The sequence below is a fragment of the Panicum hallii genome, chromosome 3 (assembly GCF_002211085.1).
Source record: "Panicum hallii strain FIL2 chromosome 3, PHallii_v3.1, whole genome shotgun sequence".
NCBI classification, from domain to species: domain Eukaryota; kingdom Viridiplantae; phylum Streptophyta; class Magnoliopsida; order Poales; family Poaceae; genus Panicum; species Panicum hallii.
In genome coordinates, this window is record NC_038044.1 from 15,840,406 (window position 1) to 15,864,414 (window position 24,009).

Below are 24,009 nucleotides of genomic sequence, written 5' to 3' on the forward strand. Positions count from 1 at the left end.
AATCAACCTGCCATCCTGTTCCTCTCTCAGGAATATTTTTAGAAAAATCTTCGGACTTTAATTAAATCAAACCATAATTCATTCCATCCGTTACTTCTAGACGAGCAACATTATATGTACAATTTGAACACCAAAACACGTTGAAATCAAAAGCTGTTCAATATAGAATTTGATCAAAAATTCAAAAACTACAACTTCATTATAGAGAAAATTTTAAAAATTAAAAATGCTTTCGAAACTTGTTTGCACAAATGCTTGCATGCGATCCGTCGTACCTACAATATGGACACCATAACATCTTCAAATTAAAAAGTATTCAATACAAAAGTTGCTTAGAATTTAAAAATCTACAGCTTACTACAATTTCAAATTCAAAGCAATTTTACAATCCATCCGCATAAATATCTATGTAGGATCCATTCTACCTACGATTCGGACACCCGAACGTCTTTACGTCAAAAGATTTTGAATAAAAAATTGCTCGAAGTTTTTAAGACCTTAAGCTTTGCTACACAACAAACTTTTAAAATAAATGATAACAAAAAATACTATAACCAAAAACACAAAACATAACCTAAAAAAGATAGTTCCCTTTCCATACAAAAATAATATTTTACTTCAATAGTAGCGTCATGATAATAGAGGGTTCAAAATATATGCCAAGTACAATAACAGCGTGCAAACCATAATACCTACATATACAATAATTATTACTATATGTATGAAGTAAAGTCTATATCAATTATAATCCGACGACATGAAATACGGACCCTTGTGCGGTAAAGCCACGCGCCTTTCTAGTATTACTGAACCCCAAACATTCTCAAATAATTGGGAAAGACTAAATAGCAAAAAAAAACATACTCAAAATTTTGGGAAAGACAGCAAACTAAATACTCCAGGAAAAAACTTCATATTTGATGGCTGTAGAGCAAAATGAAAAATCATAGGTACTTTCGTGAGACTTTCTACATGCACCTAGATGAAAAATCACACAAAATATATGATATTCGGATACTGTTTGTTCCGGACAGTAGTGGGCTCATCTTTGTTTCTGAACTTTGGGCTGCATCCGTTTGGAATTTGCATACGGATACAATCAGCTTGAATGGGAAAAAATTTTTGGAAGCTGCTCTAGTGGGCTGGGTTGTTTGAAAGCTCATCCCATAAAACCCACGCCGCACGCCTAGCCGGCCGAAACCATCAACAAAGAGGTCAGGGCGTGAAGCAAGCCCGCACAGGCACAGCACAGACCTCTTCCCATTCATTCCGTCCCAGCCGACGCGCTCCCGCACGGCCGCCCGGCATCCCTCCCCAATCCCGCCCATGTGGCCGTCGTGGGTGAAGACGCGCAGCTCCGACTCCGCCGCGGCGTCCACCTCCACCGCGCTAGTCGCCGCCGGCGCGTCCCCGCGCCTCTCCTTCCCCTCCCCGTCCCTCAAGGACCTCCGGACGCTGCTCGCGCCGGACCCCGCCGGGGCCCCGTCCGCCGCCTCCCCGTCGCCGCGCGTCTTCCACCGCATCCGCGTCGCGGCCTCCGCGCTCCGGGTGCTCCGCACGCTCCAGCAGCCCTCGTGCCCGGCCGCGCCCGGCAGCGCCTGCGATGGTGAGCTCCCCGGCCCCGCCCCCGGCGGCGCGGGCGGGCGGGTGGTGCTCTACTTCACCTCGCTCCGCGTGGTCCGCCGCACCTACGAGGACTGCCGCGCCGTGCGGGCCATCCTGCGGGGGCTCCGCGCCGCCGTCGACGAGCGGGACCTCTCCATGGACCCCCGCTTCCTCCCCGAGCTCGCGGCGCTCCTCCCGCAGCAGCAGCGCCGCCGCGTGACGCTGCCCCAGGTCTTCGTCGGCGGCCGCCACCTCGGCGGCGCCGAGGAGGTCCGGCGCCTGCACGAGTCCGGCGAGCTCCGCCGCATCGTGGCGCCCTCCCCCGGCTTCCCATCCGCCTGCGCCCGCTGCGGCGGCGAGCGGTACGTGCTGTGCGGCGCCTGCGACGGCAGCCACAAGCGGTACAGCCTCAAGGGCGGCGGCGGGTTCCGCGCCTGCGCCGACTGCAACGAGAACGGGCTCGTCCGGTGCCCCGGCTGCTGCGTCCCCGCCGCCTGATCCCAGATCCGGCCGAGATCCGGCTGGGCCCCTGCTTCGGGTTCCCCCTCTAGTAACTCAAAACTCTCTAGAAGTGCTAGCACTACTACTCTGTACTCCACTTGCCATCGAACTTGATTAGGAGGAGATCGATCACAAGTTCTCGTCTAGTACTGTACTACTCATTACTGCTAGCGATTAGTGTTCTTCAGTCAGTGACACATCAGGAACTGGGGCTCTGGAGCTACTATTTACATTTCCTCCAACCTTGATTAGAACATAGTAGTAGAACAGTCGATTCAGTTTCGCTGTGCTCTTGTTTAATCCATCTTTGGAGCTCTGGTTCTTCTTGTCTCTGTATGTACGTTTGAAATCGTATCGAATCCACTCACACGGCATGAGCCCCGTGCCTCCCTGCATCCTCAGCGCCATCGCTTTGCTGTGCTTGTTGCTTGTCCACGGACGAATGCTTTCCGCGTGGATAACACAGCGGTGGTTCGTTGGAAGCAAGCACAGCATAACAGCATGTTACGCGTTGCGGCGCATGGACGGACGCGGCGCCGGCCGTCCGTCTCTGTCCTCTCGTTCTATGACCGATCGCTTCCGGCCGCTTCGTCGTGTGTCGTCCTGGAGCAGAGCAAAGCGACGCGCGGAAGCGGAAGTGACTCGCCGCGACCGCGAGCTGGTGCCTACGTCACGGGCTCGCCCGCCCCGGCTAGTGCGATCTGCAACTGCCTGTGTCGGCCGATCATTCGCGCGCGGTCAGAGCTGGGACTGGTAAGGGAAGAGATCGGGTGCACATGATCAGCCTGTGCATATGGTGCACATTTTGAATCAGAGCCATTAATTTCAAATCCAACAGCCCTTCTTCATCCCACCTCTCTCCTTGACGCTTTTGCAAAATTCACCTCCCACCTCTCCTCCTCCAGGTCCTGAAAATTTAACCAAAAACCCCCTGGCCGCTCAGCTCCTGGAACAGATCGGCGTACGTGCTTCCTGCTAACACAATAACAGCCCACGTACACACATACTGCTCTAGTTAAGTTCAATGGAGCTATAATTTAAAAAGTTCAACATAGCTTAATCAATATTTAATAGCAGTCACACCACCAAAATAAAATTCAAAAGATGGGCTAAATTCTAAAATAAAACAACAATAATTTATTAATGTGCCTCTTTAGTCACAATCTTAGAATTCTTTCCCTTGCGTGGCTTCGGCAATTCTTTTGCTCTCTTGATTCTTTTGCTCCTTCCCTTCGAACGAACATCAGTTGGTGGATGAATTTCAATTTGTTCCGGAATTTTACAACCAATAAAGTCTCATATTCTTGTTGAGGAGCTTGCACTGTGCTAGGCACAATTTGAATAAAAGAAGTCTCTATATTCATCACAGTTGAAAGTAAGAGATCCATGCCTTCATTTGAACTCTTTGCTCTTTGAATCAAATCTTCAACTTTGTTTCGTATCGTTGCTATCTTTTTCCTTCTTTCCACCTCATTAGCATCCATAGCTTTCTCCTCCAATATATTGCCTTCCTCGTCAAACACAGTCTCTCTAAGGGCACAAGAAAAATGGTGATCAGTACAATATACAAACGATAATAATATAAGAAATAGAACACGTGATTAGTTTTACCTCTTGCGTTTTGTCTCCCATCTTTTTAAAATAAAAAATGAAGGAAGTTCATAAAGCTTTTCACCTCTCAAAGTGAGAATAATATGGCTACATGGAATTCCTATACTCTCAAACAGTTTGCATGAGCAACTTCCAAACATGTCTGATGCACACCATTGAACCACCCGCTCCCTCATGGACCCATCATTGATCACGACAAACTTAACATCCTCTTGTAGCATGATGCCTACAACGAAGCAATGGTCCCTGGCAGATATCACTTCATTTTGAAATTTTTTGAACACATTGTGTGTGTACAATATACTTCCTTGCTTCTCGATAGGCCATGGGGTACTCAACAACGGTGTGCTATGAATACTCATGTGATCTGCCTTTAACTCCTCGTGCCGTTGGCACTCCAGTGCTGTATCAAATCTAAGCCAAAACTCAACAAAACTTAATTTTCGATGAATAAAGCGATTGAAGAATGAATTTGAACTTTCTGATCTTGAGGTGGTTCTGAGGAATCCTGCAAGAGGTACATCCATAAAATATGCTGGAATCCAAGACTCCCGAATTTGATACCTATTAAACAACCATTCATTCTTTTGGAGACCCTTACTAGTTATGATAGCATTCCACCGCATCTCGAATTCTTCTCCAGTTTCTGAACCCCATACACACTCATTCAAATCTTTCCAGAACTGTTTATCTTGATTTGTTGGAAAGCTAACTTTCTCAGGCATTTTCTCCATGATGTGCCACATGCAAAACCTATGGATTGTATTCGGAAAAATAGATCGAATTGCTGATTTCATACTAGCATCTTCATCTGTAATGATAAGACTTGGAGCTTTTCCTCCCATTGCCGAAAGAAAAGTCTGAAACAACCATTCATACGACTCAATTTTCTCATTTATTAGAAAAGCACTTCCAAAAAAGACACTTTGCATATGATTGTTGACACCAGTAAAAGGTGCAAATATCATATTATACTGATTTGTGCTATATGTTGCATCAAAAGTCACTACATCACCAAAATGTTTATAGTTTTTTCTACTTGTAGCATCAGCCCAAAAAATGTAGACCAACTTTCCATGCTCATCCACAACAAAATCATAGAAAAAAGCAGAATTTGCCTCTTTCTTTCTCTCCATCTGTGCAACAAAAATTTCAGCATCTGCATTTTTAATTTTCTCTCTAAGTCCCCGATAATAATTTTGAAGATCCCGCTTCATGCATCCAATGTTCTCAAATCCATCGCTTACTTGTAAAAGTCTATATGCCTGTGAAGTACCTATACTCGCTTTGTGGCATGTGAATAAGTAGTCTTAACTCTTTCACTGATTGTGTGGTTTGATCGGAGAAACATAATTTTATCAGGTGACACTAAACCATGATTATGGTGCTCAATCATCGAAGCAATATAGTACCTTTTATCTGGACCCAACTTCACATAGATTTGCGCATTACAGCCACATCTTGTCTCGGATCGCATCTTTGGCTTCTTTGAGTTCTTCTGATTTCCAGCTAGAGCAACATCTGATTTAGCACTTTTCTTTGAGAAGCCTTGTCTTGTACACAAGAATCTCTTATTCTCAATGATGCCGAGCACCTTAGTTTGAGCTCCTATACGAACCGCAAAACCAGCTTCATGAGCATATATCTTATAAAATTCTTCCACTGCATCTAGAGAATCGAATGACATTCCAACTTTTGGCTTCAACTCATCATCACAATCAGGTAGAAATGTCGAACACTGCAATGAGACAAGAATTATTTTATCATCACACATCATGGTCACCTTTAACTACAGATTATACTAGGAGATTAACTCACCGATGGAACCATTGGAGGTTTTTTTGGTGTACAGAATGGACCACTGATATTAGAAGGACCGGCTGATGGGGGGGATGGGTCACGAACAGAGGGTTGCGGCACTGCAGCCATGGTTGGGCTGCTGCTACAACTGCCCAATGTGGCCTCCTTGCCGCCGGGGTCTCCCATGGCGTTGAGCAGTTCCAAGAAACCACCAACTGGCGTAGGAGCGTCCATGGCAAACAAACAGTTGCAGTTGGCCCTAAATCCTATCTGGCGCAAGAACTGGTGATGAGAATCGAAAAGGCTACAAATTGCCAAATTGATTTTGTTCCAAAATCTCACCTCCGGCGTGCGATTTCGAGGACGAACGGTGACCGGAGATGACCGATTTGGTTCGCTTCCGTTGAGGCTTGTGTGAGAAGGAACGAAGCTTCTCATCGAAGGCAAGCCAACATCGATCTGTTCCAGGAGCTGAGCGGCTAGGGGATTTTTCGTTAAATTTCCAGGGCCTGAAGGAGGAGAGGTGGGAGGGGAATTTTGCAAAAGCGTCAAGAAGAGAGGTGGGATGAAGGAGGGCTGTTGGATTTGAAATCAATGGCTCTGATTCAAAATGTGCACCATGTGCACAAGCTGGTTGGTAAACGGAGGAGCGTCACGCGGTCGGTGGGTGCCCCCGACCGGGAGAGATCGGTTCGTGCCGTGCGATGTAAATTAACAGCTCGCACATGGTGGGTCTCGCGCCATAGGTCCCGTGCGTGCCGCCTCGCCACGCGGCCCGGAGGTGGAGGCCGTGGGGTGCGGGGTGGGGAGGGGAGGAACGATGGTGTGGGGAAGAGGAGGAGAGAGGGGGACTGGTTGGAGGCCAGTGGTCACGTGGTGAGGTCGTGAAGGACGCAGGCAGCTATCGCTGGCCATGCCATGGCCACCGGCACGGCAGTGGCTAGTGTCCAGGCCTCCGCTTTTTCACTTTTCTCATCCCTGCTGCCTGCGCCTGATCTGGCCCCGTCGTGCTCGTGCCGTGGTGGCTTTGGACACGGTTAGAACTTAGTAAAACCCCAGCAGTTCTATTTACCCAGTTACCCACCACCAGCCTTGCGATGTTTATCGGGCACGCACCTTCTACCTGCAGTTGACCTCGCTGTACTCTTTCCCGCTCCTCTCATGAACTATTCCAGGACGGATCCGAGCGCGGCGTGGCTGGTCGCTCCTTCGGCGGCGGCGGCGCACCGCGGGCGCAGGCACTCGCAGAGGGGCACCAGGTAGGGGAACCCGTGCTTGCAGCGGCCGTCGGCGAAGCGGTCCTCCGCGCACGCCCTCCGGCACCTCGCGGTCCTGAAGCAGTAGCGGTAGCGGCGGCGGTCCAGCACCCAACACTCGTCCGCTCCGAGCGCGGACGGCGGCGCCTGCAGCCCTGCGCGCACGTCGCGAACAGGTTTCTGAGATAGATGATGGATGATCCGGGTTGCATCCAGGCGTAGTGAGGCAGCTTACATGGATGCGCGAGCAGCAGCCATGCGATGAGAGCGCAGGCCGCTGCCGTCCTCGGCATCTCCACTGCCGACTTGCCGAGCACGATGAGCGCCGGAGGCTTGAGAATGAAAGATTTGCAGGATCGAAGATTCGAAGGCGTTCTCCAGGTTCGTGGAAAGTTCGCGGCATAAAATGGCCAGATACTGACATCACCACCTATGATATGACTTGAGAAGCTCTCTGCCGCGCGCATGAACTCTCCCTCTACGTGCCAACAGAGCAAGAGGACCCACGCATCCACGCGCCACATTAACCATTCGCTGGCCGTCGCAGGGCAGACCATGCGGATACGTGCATCGCCTGATGACCCGATCTGGTTCGACAATGCATGGCATGGGAACACTGCTCTCGGGCGGCTCATGAACACATCGTCATTGGTTCGCCGTGGACCATGGCCGCTGACAACGTGTTCGTGACTGAGACTGACCAGGATGGATACTGCTAGGAAGGATGCGTGGTAGAATTCATCAACATTCATGCCTCATTTCTGAATCGCGAGTTTTACAGTCAGAAACCAACGCGGATTCCACAGGAATTCGGCAGGATTCCCGTGCATGTCAGTTACAAACGAGACGTCGCCTTGCTTGGCTGTGCGAACCTTTGTTTCGTAGCGTAGCGTGCACACACCGCAGAGGCCGTCCGTCCAAAAAAAATCCAAACAATAGATAGATGTAGCGCGCGCGCGCCACGCCGAGAGCGCGCTCGGGCTCAGCGCTTGCAGTTGGGGAGCAGGCACTCGCAGATGGGCACCAGGTTGGGGAACTTGTTGTTGCAGCGCCCGTCCGCCTTGCCGCGGTCCTGGCAGTGGCCCCGGCACTTGGGCTGGTGGAAGCAGATCGGGTAGTCCGCGTTGTTGTTCACCCAGCAGTCGTCTTCCGACCCGACGACGCCCATGCCTGCATCATCCACATCACCCGACCGACCCATCGATTCAGCGTTTCAGCCAGCCAGCAACACAGACACCGGCAGTAGTAGCATAGCAACGTGCTTACCGGAGTGCAGGAGCAGCAGGCAGAGGAGGAGGCCCGAGGCCATCGCTTTCTTCCCCGACGTCGCCATTGCTAGCATGCCAAAGCCTGAGGAAAAATTGCAACGAAGTGCTCTTTATGTACTCTCTGGCCCCAAGCCCTATCCTGGCCAGAGGCGCTGGAAGAAGGATGGATTTTCTACTAAACCGGTCAACCACGAATCCATTTACGTCCGAGCTAAAATTACCCCCGAAGAGCTGAGAATTGTTATCCAAAAGTATCCAGGCGATCCAAGTTTGGCAAACTCGTACCCAGCGCACGTCCCGCCTGCTGCGTATCGCTCCGGCCGTTGGACGGCTCGTGCCTCGCCGTGGGTACAGTGTCGCGGCCGACTCCGGCCGGCAACTCTCCCCCCACCCCACATCACTCCTTCGGGATCGGGGATCCACCGTGCCCCGCTGCAACGGCGGGCGCGACAGGGGATGCCACGCCATCGTTGTCGCAGCATGTTTTTTCCATGGTATCCCTGTGAACCTGTTCTTCCGTCAGAGAGAAGGCGTATTTCTTGGCAGAAGAACGTGAGGCGAGTATTTGTTTCCTCTGATCGCTGGACGATACGCGGTGAATTTCCAATCGGCCGTATGGAAAGCGCCCGGTTGGCTTTGGTCTGCGTTCGGATTACGAAATCATTTTTGTTCGGCTGAAAAATCAGGATCTGCTACCACTCCATCTGAATCTTGATATGTCTGATCAATGTAGCTCGGGCTCACACCTTTTCGTGATACTGCTGGAGCTGCTCGCTCCGGCACCTCTCGGTCTTCACGCAGGCGACGTAGTGCGCGCGGTCGTCGACCCAGCAGCCGTCCGACCCGAGAACAGCCGGCGCCAAGCCTGCAGATTCAATCTTCGCATGATTCAGAGACCGGCAGTGGGCTGATCGACAGAGCACAACCAGATGCTCGGTTGCAGTTTCATGCCATCGGATGAGACGTTTTCCCCGACGCGACGCTGCCTGATCACCTCAGTTCACGAGGAGTAGCGGGACGAGGAGACCTGAAGCCATGGCTTTCCTTGCCATCCGCCCATCCCCATCTCATCTCTACCACTTCCACGCTGAGGAGAGGAGACTGGATACGGTCTCCATCTCTTTATGCACGTAGTCAGGGCTCAGTAGTCACTGATGTTGACGCAGCAAACGGAAGGACGTTGACGCGCCACGCCTTGCAGAGACGCCGTGGCCGGCGGGACGCGGCGAGGCGGGCTAGGGTCCACCGGTCCCGCCGCCCAGGACGTCGAGGAGGCCGTGCATGCAGCAGAGCCGCCGCGTCTGTCCGTGGATCCCGCCGGGTCTCGGCAACCGCGGGCCCTGCCAGGACAGGCACCGGCCCGGCTTCGGCACGGCAACAGAGTCAGCGCCGGGTCAGGAATTTGCGTTGGCGTTGGCGTATCGCTTTGCGATTCCTGGCGGCCCAAATGTTTGGTGGTTGCATCTACACGGATTGCTCACACTCTTATAATTTCTATTATCTATATAAAAACAATCTTCTTCCAATCAGTTGGAAGCCCTGGAGATAAGTTAGCATTTCGTCCTTTGGCAGTTTTAAGGCACCGGATACTGCCAGTTCTTCACGCGTTAAGTTAGTGGTGGGCGTCTTGGTGTTGGCCACTTAAAACAGGAACTCAGGCCTCTTCGTTTTCTTATTAAAAAAAGAATATGTAAAGAGGAGTTGATGCTAAAAGTTTAATTACTTTGGCAGTATTGAAGAAAATTACTTATCTGTGCTGTGACTCATGTTGTGGTTTGAACAAGATAATAACTTTGAAGAACACCTAACTTTTTTTGGGAAGACCTCTTGTTCAGGAAAAAAGAAGAAGCTAAAACTACCTGCAGAATCATCCACACACATTTCCCACGAGACACGTCTCTTCCCGCGTGCAACATCTCTCGGTATTCCAAACAAGGCAGCAAACCATCGATCAAAGTCCCAGTTGGATAGAGGTGGGATTGGGGCTGGGCCCTCCGTGTCCTGCGCCATGCTGGATCTAACTTTTAAGTACATGAATCACGTTATGTTGTGCTGCAACGGTACGGCAATATTTTTACATAGTATGATAATATTTTTACCAAACCTAAGCATGGTGCATGGTATGCCGCCACGTCTTTATGCAGTGCCAGCCTAAGCACAGCCCTCGGTATATTTTGCAGTTATCATTCTGTGGATACTGTACTTATCGCTATACGAAGATATTTCTATGCATAAAAAATAAAAAATTATCTTTTCTTGAATGACTTTATTGAAAATAACGATCGTTAATTAGAAAGTAGTATAAATTGATTGATATTTAAATAACCAGCTACACACAGGTCGACGAGCCATTTTCGTGCTGTGCTACTCAAACACGATCCAAAATGCGGACCGTGCCATACGGCCGAACAGATCCTAGGTACGGTATGATTGTTGTGTTCGACATTCCAAAATTTTTCGTACCGTGCCGTGGTCGGATGTGCTGAAAAATTATGCCGTAGCCGGTCAAAAATAGCATGGCCTAAGTCGTAGCTCTACAATTGGAGTTTAGAAGAACTGGCTATTCTATTGTCGACGTGAATTACATTCTGGACTCGGCCAACAGCAGAATCGCTATAATTTCATATTGCATATGGCTTCGATTCATTAAGAGCGAAAGGAACTGATCAACTGAGCGAAGCCGCCTCTTCCCCGCAATCGACTTGAACGTTTCCGCTCACTTTCGCGTGCGCTTCCACTCGACCACGTGACGTCGGACTCCGCGTCCCCTTCCACTTTCCATTCCACCTGCATTTCACACTTCCCCTGCGAGTACTGGTCGCAATTTTCCAATAAAGAAAAGCACCGGCAGCATTCTTGTCTTCGAATTCCGATCCATCAAGATAGGGTCCTCCTCCTCGGGGGAGCGGATTGGGCACCTGCCCGCTTAGACTCGTTCTTGGCGGCTATTCTGAAATTTTTTAGTCTGTCCTACTGGCTTCTTCCTTAATCCGCTTCTCCCCTTCGGGCCGCCGACCCAGACCACGCGGCTTGTTCTTGTTGAACCCATCTCAAGGGTGGAGGGAAGATAGGATCTTCGGCGCCGATTCTTGGAGGACCAACTCGTTCGTCGAGGAAAACCAGCGGGTTTTTGGTGCTTCTTTAGGGTTGTGTTCTTGCGAAGTTGCTCTCAGGCATGGGGACTTTTCGGAGGAGAGTCCCGGCGGCGTGTTTCTTGTTCTCGTTTTTGATGGGGTTTCAGCTGTGCGCATCTCTCAATCATGAAGGTACTAGGTTTTTGGTTTGGATCGCTTGCTTGGGTGGGTCTTTTGTCTTGCCCAGCCTTTGATTTAACTCTCCTTTGGGGGTTCTTTGCTGAATTGCAGGTGCTCCTCTGTTGAAATTTAAGGAGGCGGTCGATGCGGACCCGTATGGTGCTCTCAAGAGTTGGGATGAAGGGAGTGTGAGCCCTTGTTCTTGGTTCGGTGTGGAGTGCTCCGATGATGGACGAGTCATGACCTTGTAAGTTGTCCTCTTTTGCACAGCAAAAGACAAGTATACAGAAAAAAAATATTTGTGCATGATATTAGTGAACTATCTAAATTAACCTGATGTTAGGAATTATAGCTTAGTCGGTTGTAGGTGTTAGTCCATTACATAAATTAGAACTAGTCCAAGTGGTGTGACAAGGGTAAACTTCATCTCACTTGTTTAGGTTGAATGCAAGATCTTTAACGTCTTCTTTTTTCCTGTATTAATGTCCATTAGAAGTATTAGATTAGGTTATCTTTGCATAGAGGGAATAATGAAAACTGTCAATAGTGCCGATCTGTTTTTGGATGGGCAACTTATTGGTCATTCTGATAAGGAGGATCCTTCATAAATTCAGACGTCGAGCTTTCTGTGGTGAAGTTTTGATGATCATCCTCTGGCTTGCAGGGAGTATAGTATTGTATCTGCACCATTTTAAGCTTACCTGTTATTTTTACTGATTAGGTATTGTTTTGGGTGCCGCGTGCTTGGTCGTTCTCCTCTAACATTATGTGTGATTCAGCTGCGCACCTATTATGGATTGTACATAATTCTATGCATTTGTGTTCTCTAGCAATGTTTGTTTTATGTTTCAATTTAGAGAATTGATGCGGAAGCATGTGATTTGAGAATCGACGGGGCCGATTTTGTTCATTAGAGATTACTCTGTGGCTGTTTCTAATCGATCATGTCCATTTTGATGTGGTCCCCTAAATTTGAGTATGGCATTATGCAGGAACTTAGCAAATCTTGGTCTAAAGGGTGTTTTACCTCCAGAGATGGGAAAGCTTATGCATATGAAATCACTGTGAGCACATTCTGTACTTCCTTCATACGTACTTTGCTTTGTTGATACACATTTTACACATTGAATCAAACTTTTAATCAGCATGATTTCTTAATTCTGAATTTTGATGGGCTCAGGAGCATAGACCTTTTCAGCTGTCAATTCAGAATGTCATCTAGTATTTTGGTTTTTCTTTCTGAGTATCTAGTTAGATACTGCACGGATGTTTCTTCTTTGATGTGTTTACTGTAATTAACTTAAAAGAGCTTAAAACTTAAACAAATGAATACTTTAAAATGGATTAGAAAAAAGAAAGAAAGAAAAGGCGTTGTGATACAAAAATTCAGTTACGAAACCTTTCTTGGATGGACTTTTTTTTTAACAAAAAGCCTTGGTTACTGTAGCATCTGATTTAGAAGTTTCAAACTTGAAAGAACTTCTTCCTGTCATTAGAAATCCATCTGATGAAGTGTATGCCTGTTGAACCAAAAACATCTTATCTCTACAGATTTGGATCTGCAGTTTTGAATTTTCCTTTATGGAAGTTTTTTTTCCAACTGCTTGGTATACTGATTTTGTTTTGTTTTTCCATACAGCATTCTGCGCAACAACTCGTTCTATGGAATCATACCTATAGAAATAGGAGATCTACAGGATATAAAGATGTTGGATCTGGGATATAATAATTTCAGAGGACCAATTCCATCAGAGTTGCAAAACATTGTATCCCTAGAATTTCTGTGAGTGAGAACTTCATGCAACAAGTGTTTCTCTCGGATTAACTTCACTACCTGACTTTGATTTCATTATTTTTGAGGTGCAGATTTCTTGAAGGCAACAGATTTTCTGGGGGTTTACCAGTTGGATTACATAAGCTTGCTAGGATATCTGAAAATCAAGACATAAATTGGTTAAATAGGGTACCTACCGCAAGGTTTGCCACAATCAGAATCCGCAGGCTGTTAGTGAGCAAACAAAAAGATTCTGAAACTATCCATATTCCGGAGCATCGAGGAAGATTGTCTCCACTGCTAGATTATCCACTGGCACCATCTCCTGCTGAACCCATTTCACCCTCTCCTGCATCACCCCCCATAGAGCATACCCCAAGCCAAGAGAACAAGAACAACCATTCTCCAATAATATATGCATCGGTTGGAGCAGCAGTTGGTTTTTTGGTGGTAGCCTTGTCAGCAGTATGCTTCTTTTACTACTGCCGTAGGAAGACTAGCACTGTTGTACCCTTGTTTGCGCCCACTACAAGCACGCAATTACAGACCACTGCCATGGAAGGTTGGTTGATGTGCTAATGTTTTTACATGCATTTTTGTTCAATGCTCACTTTGCTGTACTGCTTTGCATTTCTGTAGTTTGCATATGCTCAGGGTGAACACTGCATTGCTTACTTCATTACACAAACGGAACCTAGTGTCAAGTTCTAACCCCTGTTTATGCAGGGATAACTTTATTCAGACGCTCTGAACTTGAAGCAGCCTGTGAAGGTTTTAGCAACATAATTGGCACACTTCCTGGATTTACACTGTATAAAGGAACTCTCCCATGTGGAGCGGAAATAGCTGTGGTGTCTACAACAGTGGCTTATGCAGGAGGTTGGTCCACTATAGCTGAAACACATTACATGGATAAGGTATATAGTTGGTTGTTTCTGTCCCATTCCTTTTCCAAACTGTTAAGATTTGGGTTTTAAGCATGGTTATGCTTTGCAATTCTAGGTTGAAGCCTTATCAAAGGTAAACCATAAGAATCTTATGAACCTTGTGGGTTACTGTGAAGATGAAAAACCATTTACCCGGATGATGGTGTTCGAGTATGTTTCAAATGGATCACTGTTCGAGCGCTTGCATGGTGAGTTTAATTGTGACTTGTGAGCTACCTTTATGTTTTAAGGGGTATGTTGTGGGGTGCTGTGAGGCTGCAAAAATATTCTTATCTGTGATTAATAGTGTTCACACCCAGGGCTCATGATATTAGCAGTTGTTGATGGTATTCATATTAGTATTTTTGCTAACCACCATCAAAACATTGTTATTTGCAGTTAAAGAAGCCGAGCACTTGGATTGGCAGTCACGCCTACGGATAGCTATGGGAGTAGTATACTGTCTGGGATACAGGCACCAGCAGAATGCTCCTGTAACCCTAAGGAATCTAAACAGTTCATGCATATACTTGACTGAAGATGATGCCACCAAGGTTTCAGACATCAGCTTTGGCGTTGACAAGAAAGAAGATGAAGATGAAAATGATGCTCCTGATGAGTACTGCACAGTGTATAAGTTCGCTCTGCTACTGCTTGAGACAATCTCTGGAAGGCGTCCATATTCTGACGACGACGGCCTCCTTGCTCTATGGGCACGCAGATATCTTAATGGTGCTAGCCCCGTGATGGGTATGGTCGACCCAACGCTAAATTCAGTCCCAGAGGAGCATGTTAGAGCATTCTCAGAGCTGATTCGTTTATGCATAAGCGAGGACCGAAGGCAGAGGCTGACAATGGCAGAGCTTACCAAGAGGATGCAAGAAATCACCGGGATCACTCAAGATCAGGCGATTCCGAGGAAAAGTGCTCTGTGGTGGGCTGAACTTGAAATCATTACGGCATAGAGAGTCAATTGTGCTGACTGGCAGCAACTCTGCAATTCTGACCGTTTGCTAGGAGAAATGTAGAAGATTGTATAGTTTAGTGCTTTTAGGCAGGGCATTCAGTTTATCACTGCCCGTTTGCTAGGAGAAATGTAGAAGATTGTACAGTATAGCGTACAGATATGCCTGGTTACGCCATTCTTTCATTCTTTTTTTGTTTTTATTACCAAGCATTCTTTCATTCTTTGCTCTATGAAAAGCAAATAAAATTCAGAGAGCGTGTAAAGTACAAGGATACGCCATTTCTGGTATCAATCAAATATGAGTAAAGTGAACACGTGAATGTGTTCTCAGCATTCCAACTGAAAAGGATTTGTTTCAACAGTTATGGAATCGATTTATGTGGCGTGCAAAGTGTTTATCACTTTTCGATTATTGAAGGCACGGAACATGTAAAAACATGAACGCAAGCACCCTATATATGTGCAGTTTGGTTCTCAGCTTTTGTTACTCCCCGCATTGCTTCTACGCGCGTTGGTGAGCCACGACTCGGACGGTGGCGACAGCGGCGGCATCTTGACCGACGTCGAGCGCAGCATAGAGGCGGCTGGCTTGCTGCTCTTCCGGTCCCTGCGGATCCTTGGGCTGTCGCCGTCGTCCGTTCCAGAGCGAGTCAGCCTGCTCAGAGCCTTCCTTGCGTCGGCGCAGTACCTCTTGCTCGTGCCCAGAAGCGCCATGCCCCACCCAGGATTCGACCACTCCTTGCCACTGTCGCTCCTCTCGTCGCGCAGTTTGCGCTCCTTCTCCAGGACATCGCCGAGCGTGATGCTCCGGCGAGGAGGAGAGGACGCGGTGACAGAGGCGACGTCGGAGCGCGGCGTCCGGGAACGCGCCGGGCTCCTCTGGAAACCGAGGAGCACCGGCTTGGCGCTCCAGGGGACGAAGAACATGAGCCCGCACGCCCTCGGGGTCATCTGGTGGTCTCCTTCCGCGTCCTCGTTGACGCGCGGCGGGAGCGGCGCCCGTGCCGCCGCCGCGTCCATGCACTGGCGCGGCGGGGAGTGTTTAGAATGCTCGCGGGCGAGAGCGCGGCGCCGTATGTGGGCGACGTGCCTGGCTCTGGCCGCGGCCTCGGCGGCGTCCTTGGCGTGCTTGGACTTGGAGCGGCGCGGGGGCGACCGCCTCGGGTGCCTGTCCGCGGACGTGGTGGCGATGGCGTTGGCGGCCGGGAGGAAGCGGTCCATGATGAAGCTCGGCGACCGGCGCGACCCAAAGACGCCGTCGATGGCGCTCAGCCGCGCGGAGAGCGCGGCGAGGCGGTCGGAGGACGAGATCCTGTCCAGCGCGTCGGAGAAGGTGTCGTCGTCACGGTCGCTGCTCGAGTCGGTGCTGTTGCTGTGGTGGTAGGCCCGCGCGCGGCACGGGCCGCCGCACCGCCCTGGCGGCGGTTTCGGCAGTGGCGGCTCCTCCCGCTCCTTGCCTCCGCCCGCACTCGCCGCGCCCTTGGGCACGCCCGGCGAGCTCTCCCACTTGAACGGCACGTGCCCGCGCCGCGGGGACGCGTCGCCGCGGCCGCGGCGCGCGGTGGGCGGCGCGTCGGCGGCGGCGGCCCGCCCGCAGCACGAGCGGCGCGGCGTCGGGAGCGGCGACTCGAGAAGATGCGCGATGACGTGCCCGCTGCTGCCCTTCCGCCGCCTCCGGTGGTCGGAGCCCCCCGTCACCGCGACGTCCATGGCGCCGGCGGCTCCCCGTCAGCAACAGCGACAGCAACTACTACGGCAGCATTGCACGCGCCACCAAAGCGAGAGGCGTATAAAAGGCAGGCTCTGCGTGGTCTGGTGGTTGGAGATCGATGTGCGCGCGGGCGCGGGCACTGCTGGAGCGAACCGCAAAGGCTAGAGACGACGGTGGTTGGGCGTTGGTTGGTTGGGCCTCCATGGATTGAGCTCCCTACTTCTCGTGAAGGCGTTTATAGGCCTCAATGGAGGTTGCCGAAAGGGAGCTGGCGCGCGTAGCTGATTTGCTAGTGTGTACCTCCTGACCTCCGCCGCCTCCTGGCTCCGTGGCTTGTTGAGCAGATCCCATTCAAAATTTTGAAACTTCCATTGTCAATAGTTTTCAAAATACGTGGTTTAGAAAAAAAATCACGTGCTATTCTACACCTTAAGGGAAGCTACACTCAACTAGTTATGGAATAAATTTTCAGTAATAACTGCTGCGCGCGATTACTGAGCAGTAATTTGACTATCAGGTGTAGAATAGTATTACCGAAAAAATCATATTCATATATTATCTTGAAAAATTCTCCACTAATATCATAAATTTATTGTATTTTACAGCTATATTAGAATAGAAATTGTGGTCAAAATATAAGATATTGAGCTGAGAGTTGCGCTTGCTGAAGATCGATGGTGTGGATGCAGAACCGCAGTTACTCCAGGTGTTTAGACGAACAGATCCAGGCATCCAGCACAGGACATTGGCGGTACAGGTATGAATCGCGCGGCAGCAAATTTTAGGTGATGATTTACGCGGGGAGGAGCGTTAAATGCTGCTGCTTGTGCTACTACAGTGCCGGAAACTTTTTTTTTTCGTGGACACCGTTCTACCGAGGGTGATTTAGAGTTTACCGGTATTTTTACGGTGCTGACTTGATGGGATTGACTTGAGTTTGTAATACATCATGTACGTGCAAATTCTCAGAACAAAGTACTGACTACTACTAACATGATCTGACACTGACAGTGTGGTTTATTTGAGAGTTTTTTTGTTTGTATTTATATGCTGGTGCTTCTATGTAAACTAGAATTTGGGCACGGAAATGTGGCAAGGGAAACGAGAAAATAAAAAAATGTTCTCATTTTTCTGTTTTAAGTGGGCCGTGATCTCCCACGAACGGTGCGTTCGGTGCAAATGCAGCCCGCTAAAGCCCAAGGCCCATCCTTTAACGGCAGCTCATTCGGCTCATCCGCCTCGGGGGCGCACGTCTTGCTAAACACGAAGAAGCGCCGCTCTCCCCCAGCTTCCCCCAAACCCCAACCATGGCAGCCGCCGCCCATCCCGCCGCCGACCAAAACCCTAAGCCTAGGGACGCCGAGCCCCACGTGCCCGCCGCCGAAACCGAGCCTGAGTTCGCGGAGGAGGAGTACGAAGAGGATGGAGAGGAGGAGTACGAGGATGAGGATGAGGAGCTGGACGGGCCCGCGGCCGCGGCGGCGGAGCGGGAGCGGGTGCAGTCAGTGTTTAAGAGGCTTTCGTCGGACCCCGTGGCCATTCGCGTCCACGACGTGGTCATCAAGGGCAACACCAAAACGAGGGACGAGCTCATCGAGGCGGAGGTCGCCGACCTGCTCCGCGCCGCCCCCACCGTGCAGGAGCTGCTCCGCGCCGCCAGCGTCGCCACCTCGCGGCTGCACAGGCTCGACGTCTTCGACGCCGTCAAGATCACGCTCGACGCGGGGCCGCCCGAGCTGCCTGGCACCACCAACGTCGTCATCGAGGTCGTCGAGGCCGCCAATCCCCTCAGTGGTAGCGCCGGCGTCTACTCGAAGCCCGAGGTAAGCTCGCTCTCTCTTCTTGTCTCGATTGTATAGAAATCGGCATTGGATGGCCAATTTGAGTGTGGCTTGAGGTATGAGGTAATGGTTACCGAGACCGTGAGGTCCGATGGGGATCTACCTACATTCCTAGTCGTCCATTCTAAGGAAAGTTTTTGAGATCCTGTCTTTATGTAACTATATGAACCTGAAGAACACGGGTTCTCAGTATAGCACATCCTTACCACAGTAATGAATAAGTTCAGACTTCCAAGCATTCCTTATGATCAGTCATTTCTTTCTCATCAGAGGACCGAAGTCTCAAGCCGCCAAAAGGCAATCCTATTTGAGTATATAAATAAGCCATTGACTACATAAATTTTGTAAGAGGTGTGGCCAATAGTTTGACCAATCTCTTGATAATGGAGGTTGGAGGCCCATTTCTTCATTTGCTTCGCCGATAAATACACTGGCATGCTTAGGGTTTGCATCATACATTTATTTAATGTATACATACTCCAAGTCCTGTTAACATTTTTTTTCTCTTTCCTTGCGTTCACTCATTCACTGGATATACCTTATGTGAATATCAGACACTGAACAGGGAATAATGGAAACATTGGAGGAGTTTCTTTTCTTCAGTACCAAGTTCACTTTTTAATTTACTTTCATCCGGTTTTTGGACTCAGCTCTATACACAATGTACTACACAAAAGTAGAGTTATGAGTTATTGATACTTATTTCACAATGTGTGCTCAGATATACTTATGGTAGTCACCAAATTGTTCTACAGCAAACAGCAGTTGTCTGTTAATAGTTGAGCTTAAGTTATTATAAGAATGGTTGTTAGTTGATAGAATTATGTAGAGCATGTTTACCTGTTTGTTGGGAACTTAAGCTTTCAGACTGATGCTTGTTAGAGTTGGAGGTCAAAGCAATCCCAATCCCAATCCAAATCCCAACATGTTAGCCCAAATAAGGAACTACAGAAGACACTGGCACAGAGGATATTGACTGGTCGAGATGGAAATTTGTCTGTCGAGTCAAACTGTGAATTCACCTGTCAGAATACAGCATAGAATTGTTGGTGTTGGATATCAGTTTATTTGAATATATAAATGTGTTTTATTCGTTTCCCCTTTGTCACATCCTTAATATGCTCTATACACCATTTTGTTTTTATGGAAAACACTAGGACAGGATATTGCTGCTTATAAAAAATATGTGCTAAGAAAGGAAAAGTAAAGAGCAGTAAGATGAAATGCGTTTACACAAAATTGTCTAATGAGACTGTTGGCATTGCTCTTTGGGTAACCAAGGAAAATTCTATCATGAAAATCCTTTCCTGGTCTTCCATATTGGCATGTACTAGATTGGAAACCATATGGTTCCTTGTGAGCCATATGCTTCTTTCTCCCAAGATAATAATCTCCATGTAGTCAGCTGTATTTAAGTTTATGTCATGTCATGCTTCAATGTGTATTGAAATTTGTCTATAAACATTTTCGCGGAAGCCATAGAAAAGATATAACTGCTGAGTGGCTTCAATGAAAATAGACTATTGGGATGGATTTCTTTTGTCAGGAATAAGCAATTTATCCTCGTATTTTGGAATATCGTTAACTATTTTCTTTTGAGAACTATCTTTTCCTGGTTGTTAACTATTATCCTGTCCCTAACACAAAAACTTAGTATAATGGAAGTATTTTTACTATTTTTCCTCTCCAATATTTTTCTGTAACTGTACGGGTGAAAATGCCTACTGAGCTTGTATTGTCAACATCGTAAGAGCAGGAAATGCGAAATAAAATAGGAAAAACATAGAAAATGCATTACCGCATTTGATAACTGTGTAATGCATTCCAACAAATCCTGCTACCTAATTAAAGATGTTTGCACAATTGATGCATGACCCAATACTCGCTACTGTTGTAGGCAAGATCTTGGTCGTTGGAAGGGTCACTTAAGTTGAAGAATTTGTTCGGCTATGGTGACATCTGGGATGCATCAGGTTCCTATGGTTGGGACCAAACTACAGAGGTTGGAGTTGGTGTCTACCTACCAAGGTTTAAATCAGTACCAACACCGTTGATGGCCCGGGCATCTTTGTCATCACAAGATTGGCTGAAGTTTTCATCATACAAGGAGCGTCTACTTGGGCTTTCATTTGGTTTGCTTTCAACAATGAACCATGACTTGTGTTACAACCTTACATGGCGTGCCTTAACTGATCCGTCACGTACTTCATCAAAGGCCATAAGGAGGCAGTTAGGGCATAACCTTCTTTCTGCACTGAAGTACACATACAAGATCGATCAGAGGGATTCACTTCTCAGGCCAACAAAAGGATACGCATTTCAGTCAACTTCTCAAGTTGGTGGTCTATGGGATAACAAGGGGTTGAAATTTTTTCGGCAGGTTATACCTTGTCCTTGTTTTTCATAACTTTATGTTTTTGCTTGGCTCTCACAGTCTATGTCTGCAGTAATTGCATTGAGTGTATTCTATCATCAAATCATCTCATTTGTCACCATCACTATCTTACAGACATTTTATTGTTTGCTTTGCTTCAGGAGTTTGATGTCCGTGGCGCTGTGCCTTTGGGATTTTATAATGCTGCTCTAAATGTTGGCGTAGGAGCGGGTGTCATTTTACCACTTGGACGAGGGTTCATGAATTCATCTTCACCTGTGCCTGATAGGTTTTTCCTTGGAGGTCATTCTTCTCCAGTTTGCAGCTTGAGTGGGCTGTCATCCCTGCTGGGTTTTAGAACAAGAGGAGTTGGCCCCACAGAAGCACGGAGGCTTGTCCCCAGTGAATCAGACAGTGATTCTGCTGCCGCTCCAGGAAGGGATTACTTGGGAGGTGATCTGGCTGTGTCCGCCTTTGCTGACCTTTCTTTTGATCTTCCTCTCAAGTTATTCAGAGATGCTGGAATCCACGGTCATGCATTTCTCACCGCTGGGAACCTTGCGAAGTTGTCAGAGGGTGAGTACAAGAATTTCTCAGTTTCTGAATTTCAGCGCACATTCAGGAGCTCTGCTGGTGTTGGCATTATTTTGCCTACTAAACTTTTCCGGGTGGAGGTATGTTTCCTTTTTTTTTTTACTTTCCCCTTTTCAACTTTCAACTTTTGGTTTCCATATTAGTATAGATATCTGCTTGACTGCTTTGAGACTAACATCATATTTTTCCATCTTTATCCAGGTGAACTATTGTTACATTCTAAAGCAAGCTGAGCATGACAGTGGAAAGACCGGAATCCAGTTCAGCTTCTCGTCACCCATGTAGAAACCTGCCATGAAATGTTTTGCAGCCAAAGTAGCTTCTCTTTCCCCTGTAGACTTTGTGTTCGTCCATTGTTCTTATCTTACTGAAGCGATTGCAAAACAATCGTAGTCGCATATCGTCGGCTTTTCTTTTGACGTTTGTTGTTTGGCATGAGGAGCCTGAGCTAGATTTGCTCATTCTTTTTGGTGTATGCGAAGTTACTTCCCTATTCTGACATGAAGGATTTGTCCTTCACAACTCAAATACTGCAATGGTGGATAGAATAAAATTTTGGGCCAAGAATGTTTACACCAGTTAACTTTTGTGATTCTCTCGCATTGTAATGGTAAAAAACGTTTGGAGACATTGTGTGCTTGTGGATTCGTGTATGTCAGGCAACAGTGGTCAGATAGACAGATCGTTGAAATGCACCAGAAGCTTGATGGCCGCGGTCCATGCATACATATATCTTGTATGCTGGAGGAACGATGAACATGAGTTACATGTGCGACCTGTTTGATGCAATAGGGGCATTGCTCATGACTCATGAAGATAAATATATGGGGGCAGTTCTAGGGGAGGGGCTGGGGGCTCCAGCGCCCTAGTGCCCAGGAACTCCATTGAAGAGAAGGTGGGGGAGGAGAAGGAATGAAGAAGCAAAGAGAGGAAAAAGGGATGTAGAAAGAAAATTTCCTCCTTTTTTTTCTCTCTGTGGAGGCGGAGGAAGAACAGAGCCCCCTCTATGTCAACGGACAACGGCGAAATTCGGGTGGCCAAGCGCTTCCTGGTGCCGTCCTCGTCGAGGCTGCCACCTCGCCCAAGCTTGAACCGCGCATTTGGGCGCCGATGCGCCGTCGTGCCGAGTAGAAGCAGACGAGCAGAGGAACCGGAGGGTCGAGGATCTAGCGCGTAGCGTTGCACTTGCACGTTTGACAAAAGATAAATAACTCCGGTTTATTTGGCGCCATTTCTTCGCAAAGCCTGGCTGGTTTGAGTTCATGCCGTAGTTTCGGCACACCACAGCTTCGCGTCACTCGTCACGTCACATCCCACAAGAAGTAATCACAACTAGCCATGTCCCAGTCGCAGCGTTCATCCCACCTCATATTCTCAGGGTGTGTTCGTTTCCTGGGGTCTAAAGTTTAGAGGGGTCACATCAAAGAGAATCTTGTCATTTAGAAGTATTAAATAAAATCTAATTACAAAACTAATTGCAGAACCCCAGTGCTAATTCGCGAGACGAATCTAGAATCTAATGAGGTATAGTAGTCCATGATTAGTGGACGATTACTATAGCATCACTGTGGCAAATTATGGATTAATTAGGCTCATTAAATTTGTCTCGCGAATTAGCACCCAGCTGTGCAAAAAGTTTTATAAACAGATTTTATTTAATACTTCTAAATAGCAAGATTCTCCTTAATGTGATGGGTCTAAAATTTAGAGGGTGGGAAACGAACAACGACAACGACGAGAAAACCACACACGAAAAAGAGAGGCGAAAACGACACGCCACAGCGGCCGGAGCAATCGCGTGCCGCCGCCGTGCCAGTGCCACCATTCGGCGCAGCAAGCCCGCAGGCTCTCCGGCCAGCGTTGCCGCCGCCGGCAGCGATCCACAGCGGGCGCGTGCTGCGTGCAGCAGGACTGAGGACCCGAAGCGGAGGCAAAGGCGCGGCAGCGGCGCAGGAGCCGGTGACAGGTCGAGGACGATCTGCCTGGGCGAACACTGGACATGTGGGGGCTGGCTGGGAGGTGGGAGCCGCGACGTGAGCGGTGAGCCCGTGTCATGTCAGCTGCGGAACCGAGTGTGATGATATGATTATGCGCGAAACAGCATTTGTGCGGTGGAACAGGATGATCATGTGGCCTGAACGCCCGATAATCACAACACAACCAATAATCATATGGCCTATGGACTGTTCAGACTGCTAGTCTCCCATAGGAAAAAGAATTTGGAGTAGAAGACTCTGATTGGCCAACAAAAGATCATGCACAGATTCACGATAAAGTTACGATTGGTTTAGATGATAGACACTCTGATGACAAACGCAAACGAAAACTTGGAATGGCATCGGATCGGGTAAAATAGAACAGGACCGTAGAAAAATGAAAATATATTAAGAGGGTTACACGGAAAAGGTAAGGGAGCACATAACGGAACCGTCATTGTACCACCGAAGACATTCAAAGGGTGTATGGAGTTATCAGGATTTATTTACATCTAAGATAGATTCAAAGTTGAATCAGAACTCCCCTATCA

General features: G+C 48.2%; 5 protein-coding genes across 5 annotated transcripts; 3 read left to right on the plus strand and 2 right to left on the minus strand.

Annotated features, from left to right (window-relative positions):
• Positions 1-1,186: 1,186 nt before the first annotated feature.
• On the plus strand, positions 1,187-2,430 carry LOC112886181 (uncharacterized protein At5g39865-like). The gene has a single exon (XM_025951992.1). It carries the CDS (start codon positions 1,327-1,329, stop codon positions 2,101-2,103), a length of 777 nt encoding a protein of 258 aa, XP_025807777.1. The 5' UTR covers positions 1,187-1,326; the 3' UTR covers positions 2,104-2,430.
• A 736-nt stretch (positions 2,431-3,166) lies between these two features.
• Positions 3,167-4,482, minus strand: LOC112887971 (protein FAR-RED IMPAIRED RESPONSE 1-like). Its single transcript, XM_025954276.1, has 2 exons — positions 3,718-4,482; positions 3,167-3,636 (listed from the first exon to the last, which is right to left on the minus strand). Exons 1-2 carry the CDS (start codon positions 4,461-4,463, stop codon positions 3,264-3,266), a joined length of 1,119 nt encoding a protein of 372 aa, XP_025810061.1. The 5' UTR covers positions 4,464-4,482; the 3' UTR covers positions 3,167-3,263.
• A 209-nt stretch (positions 4,483-4,691) lies between these two features.
• On the minus strand, positions 4,692-5,983 carry LOC112888183 (protein FAR1-RELATED SEQUENCE 5-like). The gene is made up of 3 exons (XM_025954542.1): positions 5,860-5,983; positions 5,536-5,787; positions 4,692-5,455 (listed from the first exon to the last, which is right to left on the minus strand). The coding sequence occupies exons 1-3, from the start codon at positions 5,953-5,955 to the stop codon at positions 4,994-4,996; spliced, it is 810 nt and encodes a 269-aa protein (XP_025810327.1). The 5' UTR covers positions 5,956-5,983; the 3' UTR covers positions 4,692-4,993.
• A 4,833-nt stretch (positions 5,984-10,816) lies between these two features.
• On the plus strand, positions 10,817-15,276 carry LOC112886444 (protein MALE DISCOVERER 2-like). Its single transcript, XM_025952347.1, has 8 exons — positions 10,817-11,307; positions 11,407-11,542; positions 12,288-12,359; positions 12,935-13,078; positions 13,162-13,631; positions 13,796-13,986; positions 14,072-14,204; positions 14,395-15,276. The coding sequence occupies exons 1-8, from the start codon at positions 11,217-11,219 to the stop codon at positions 14,958-14,960; spliced, it is 1,803 nt and encodes a 600-aa protein (XP_025808132.1). The 5' UTR covers positions 10,817-11,216; the 3' UTR covers positions 14,961-15,276.
• Positions 15,277-17,919: 2,643 nt separating this feature from the next.
• Positions 17,920-22,063, plus strand: LOC112887454 (sorting and assembly machinery component 50 homolog A-like). Its single transcript, XM_025953629.1, has 4 exons — positions 17,920-18,496; positions 20,412-20,894; positions 21,050-21,562; positions 21,684-22,063. Exons 1-4 carry the CDS (start codon positions 17,981-17,983, stop codon positions 21,765-21,767), a joined length of 1,596 nt encoding a protein of 531 aa, XP_025809414.1. The 5' UTR covers positions 17,920-17,980; the 3' UTR covers positions 21,768-22,063.
• The last annotated feature ends 1,946 nt before the right edge of the window (positions 22,064-24,009 follow it).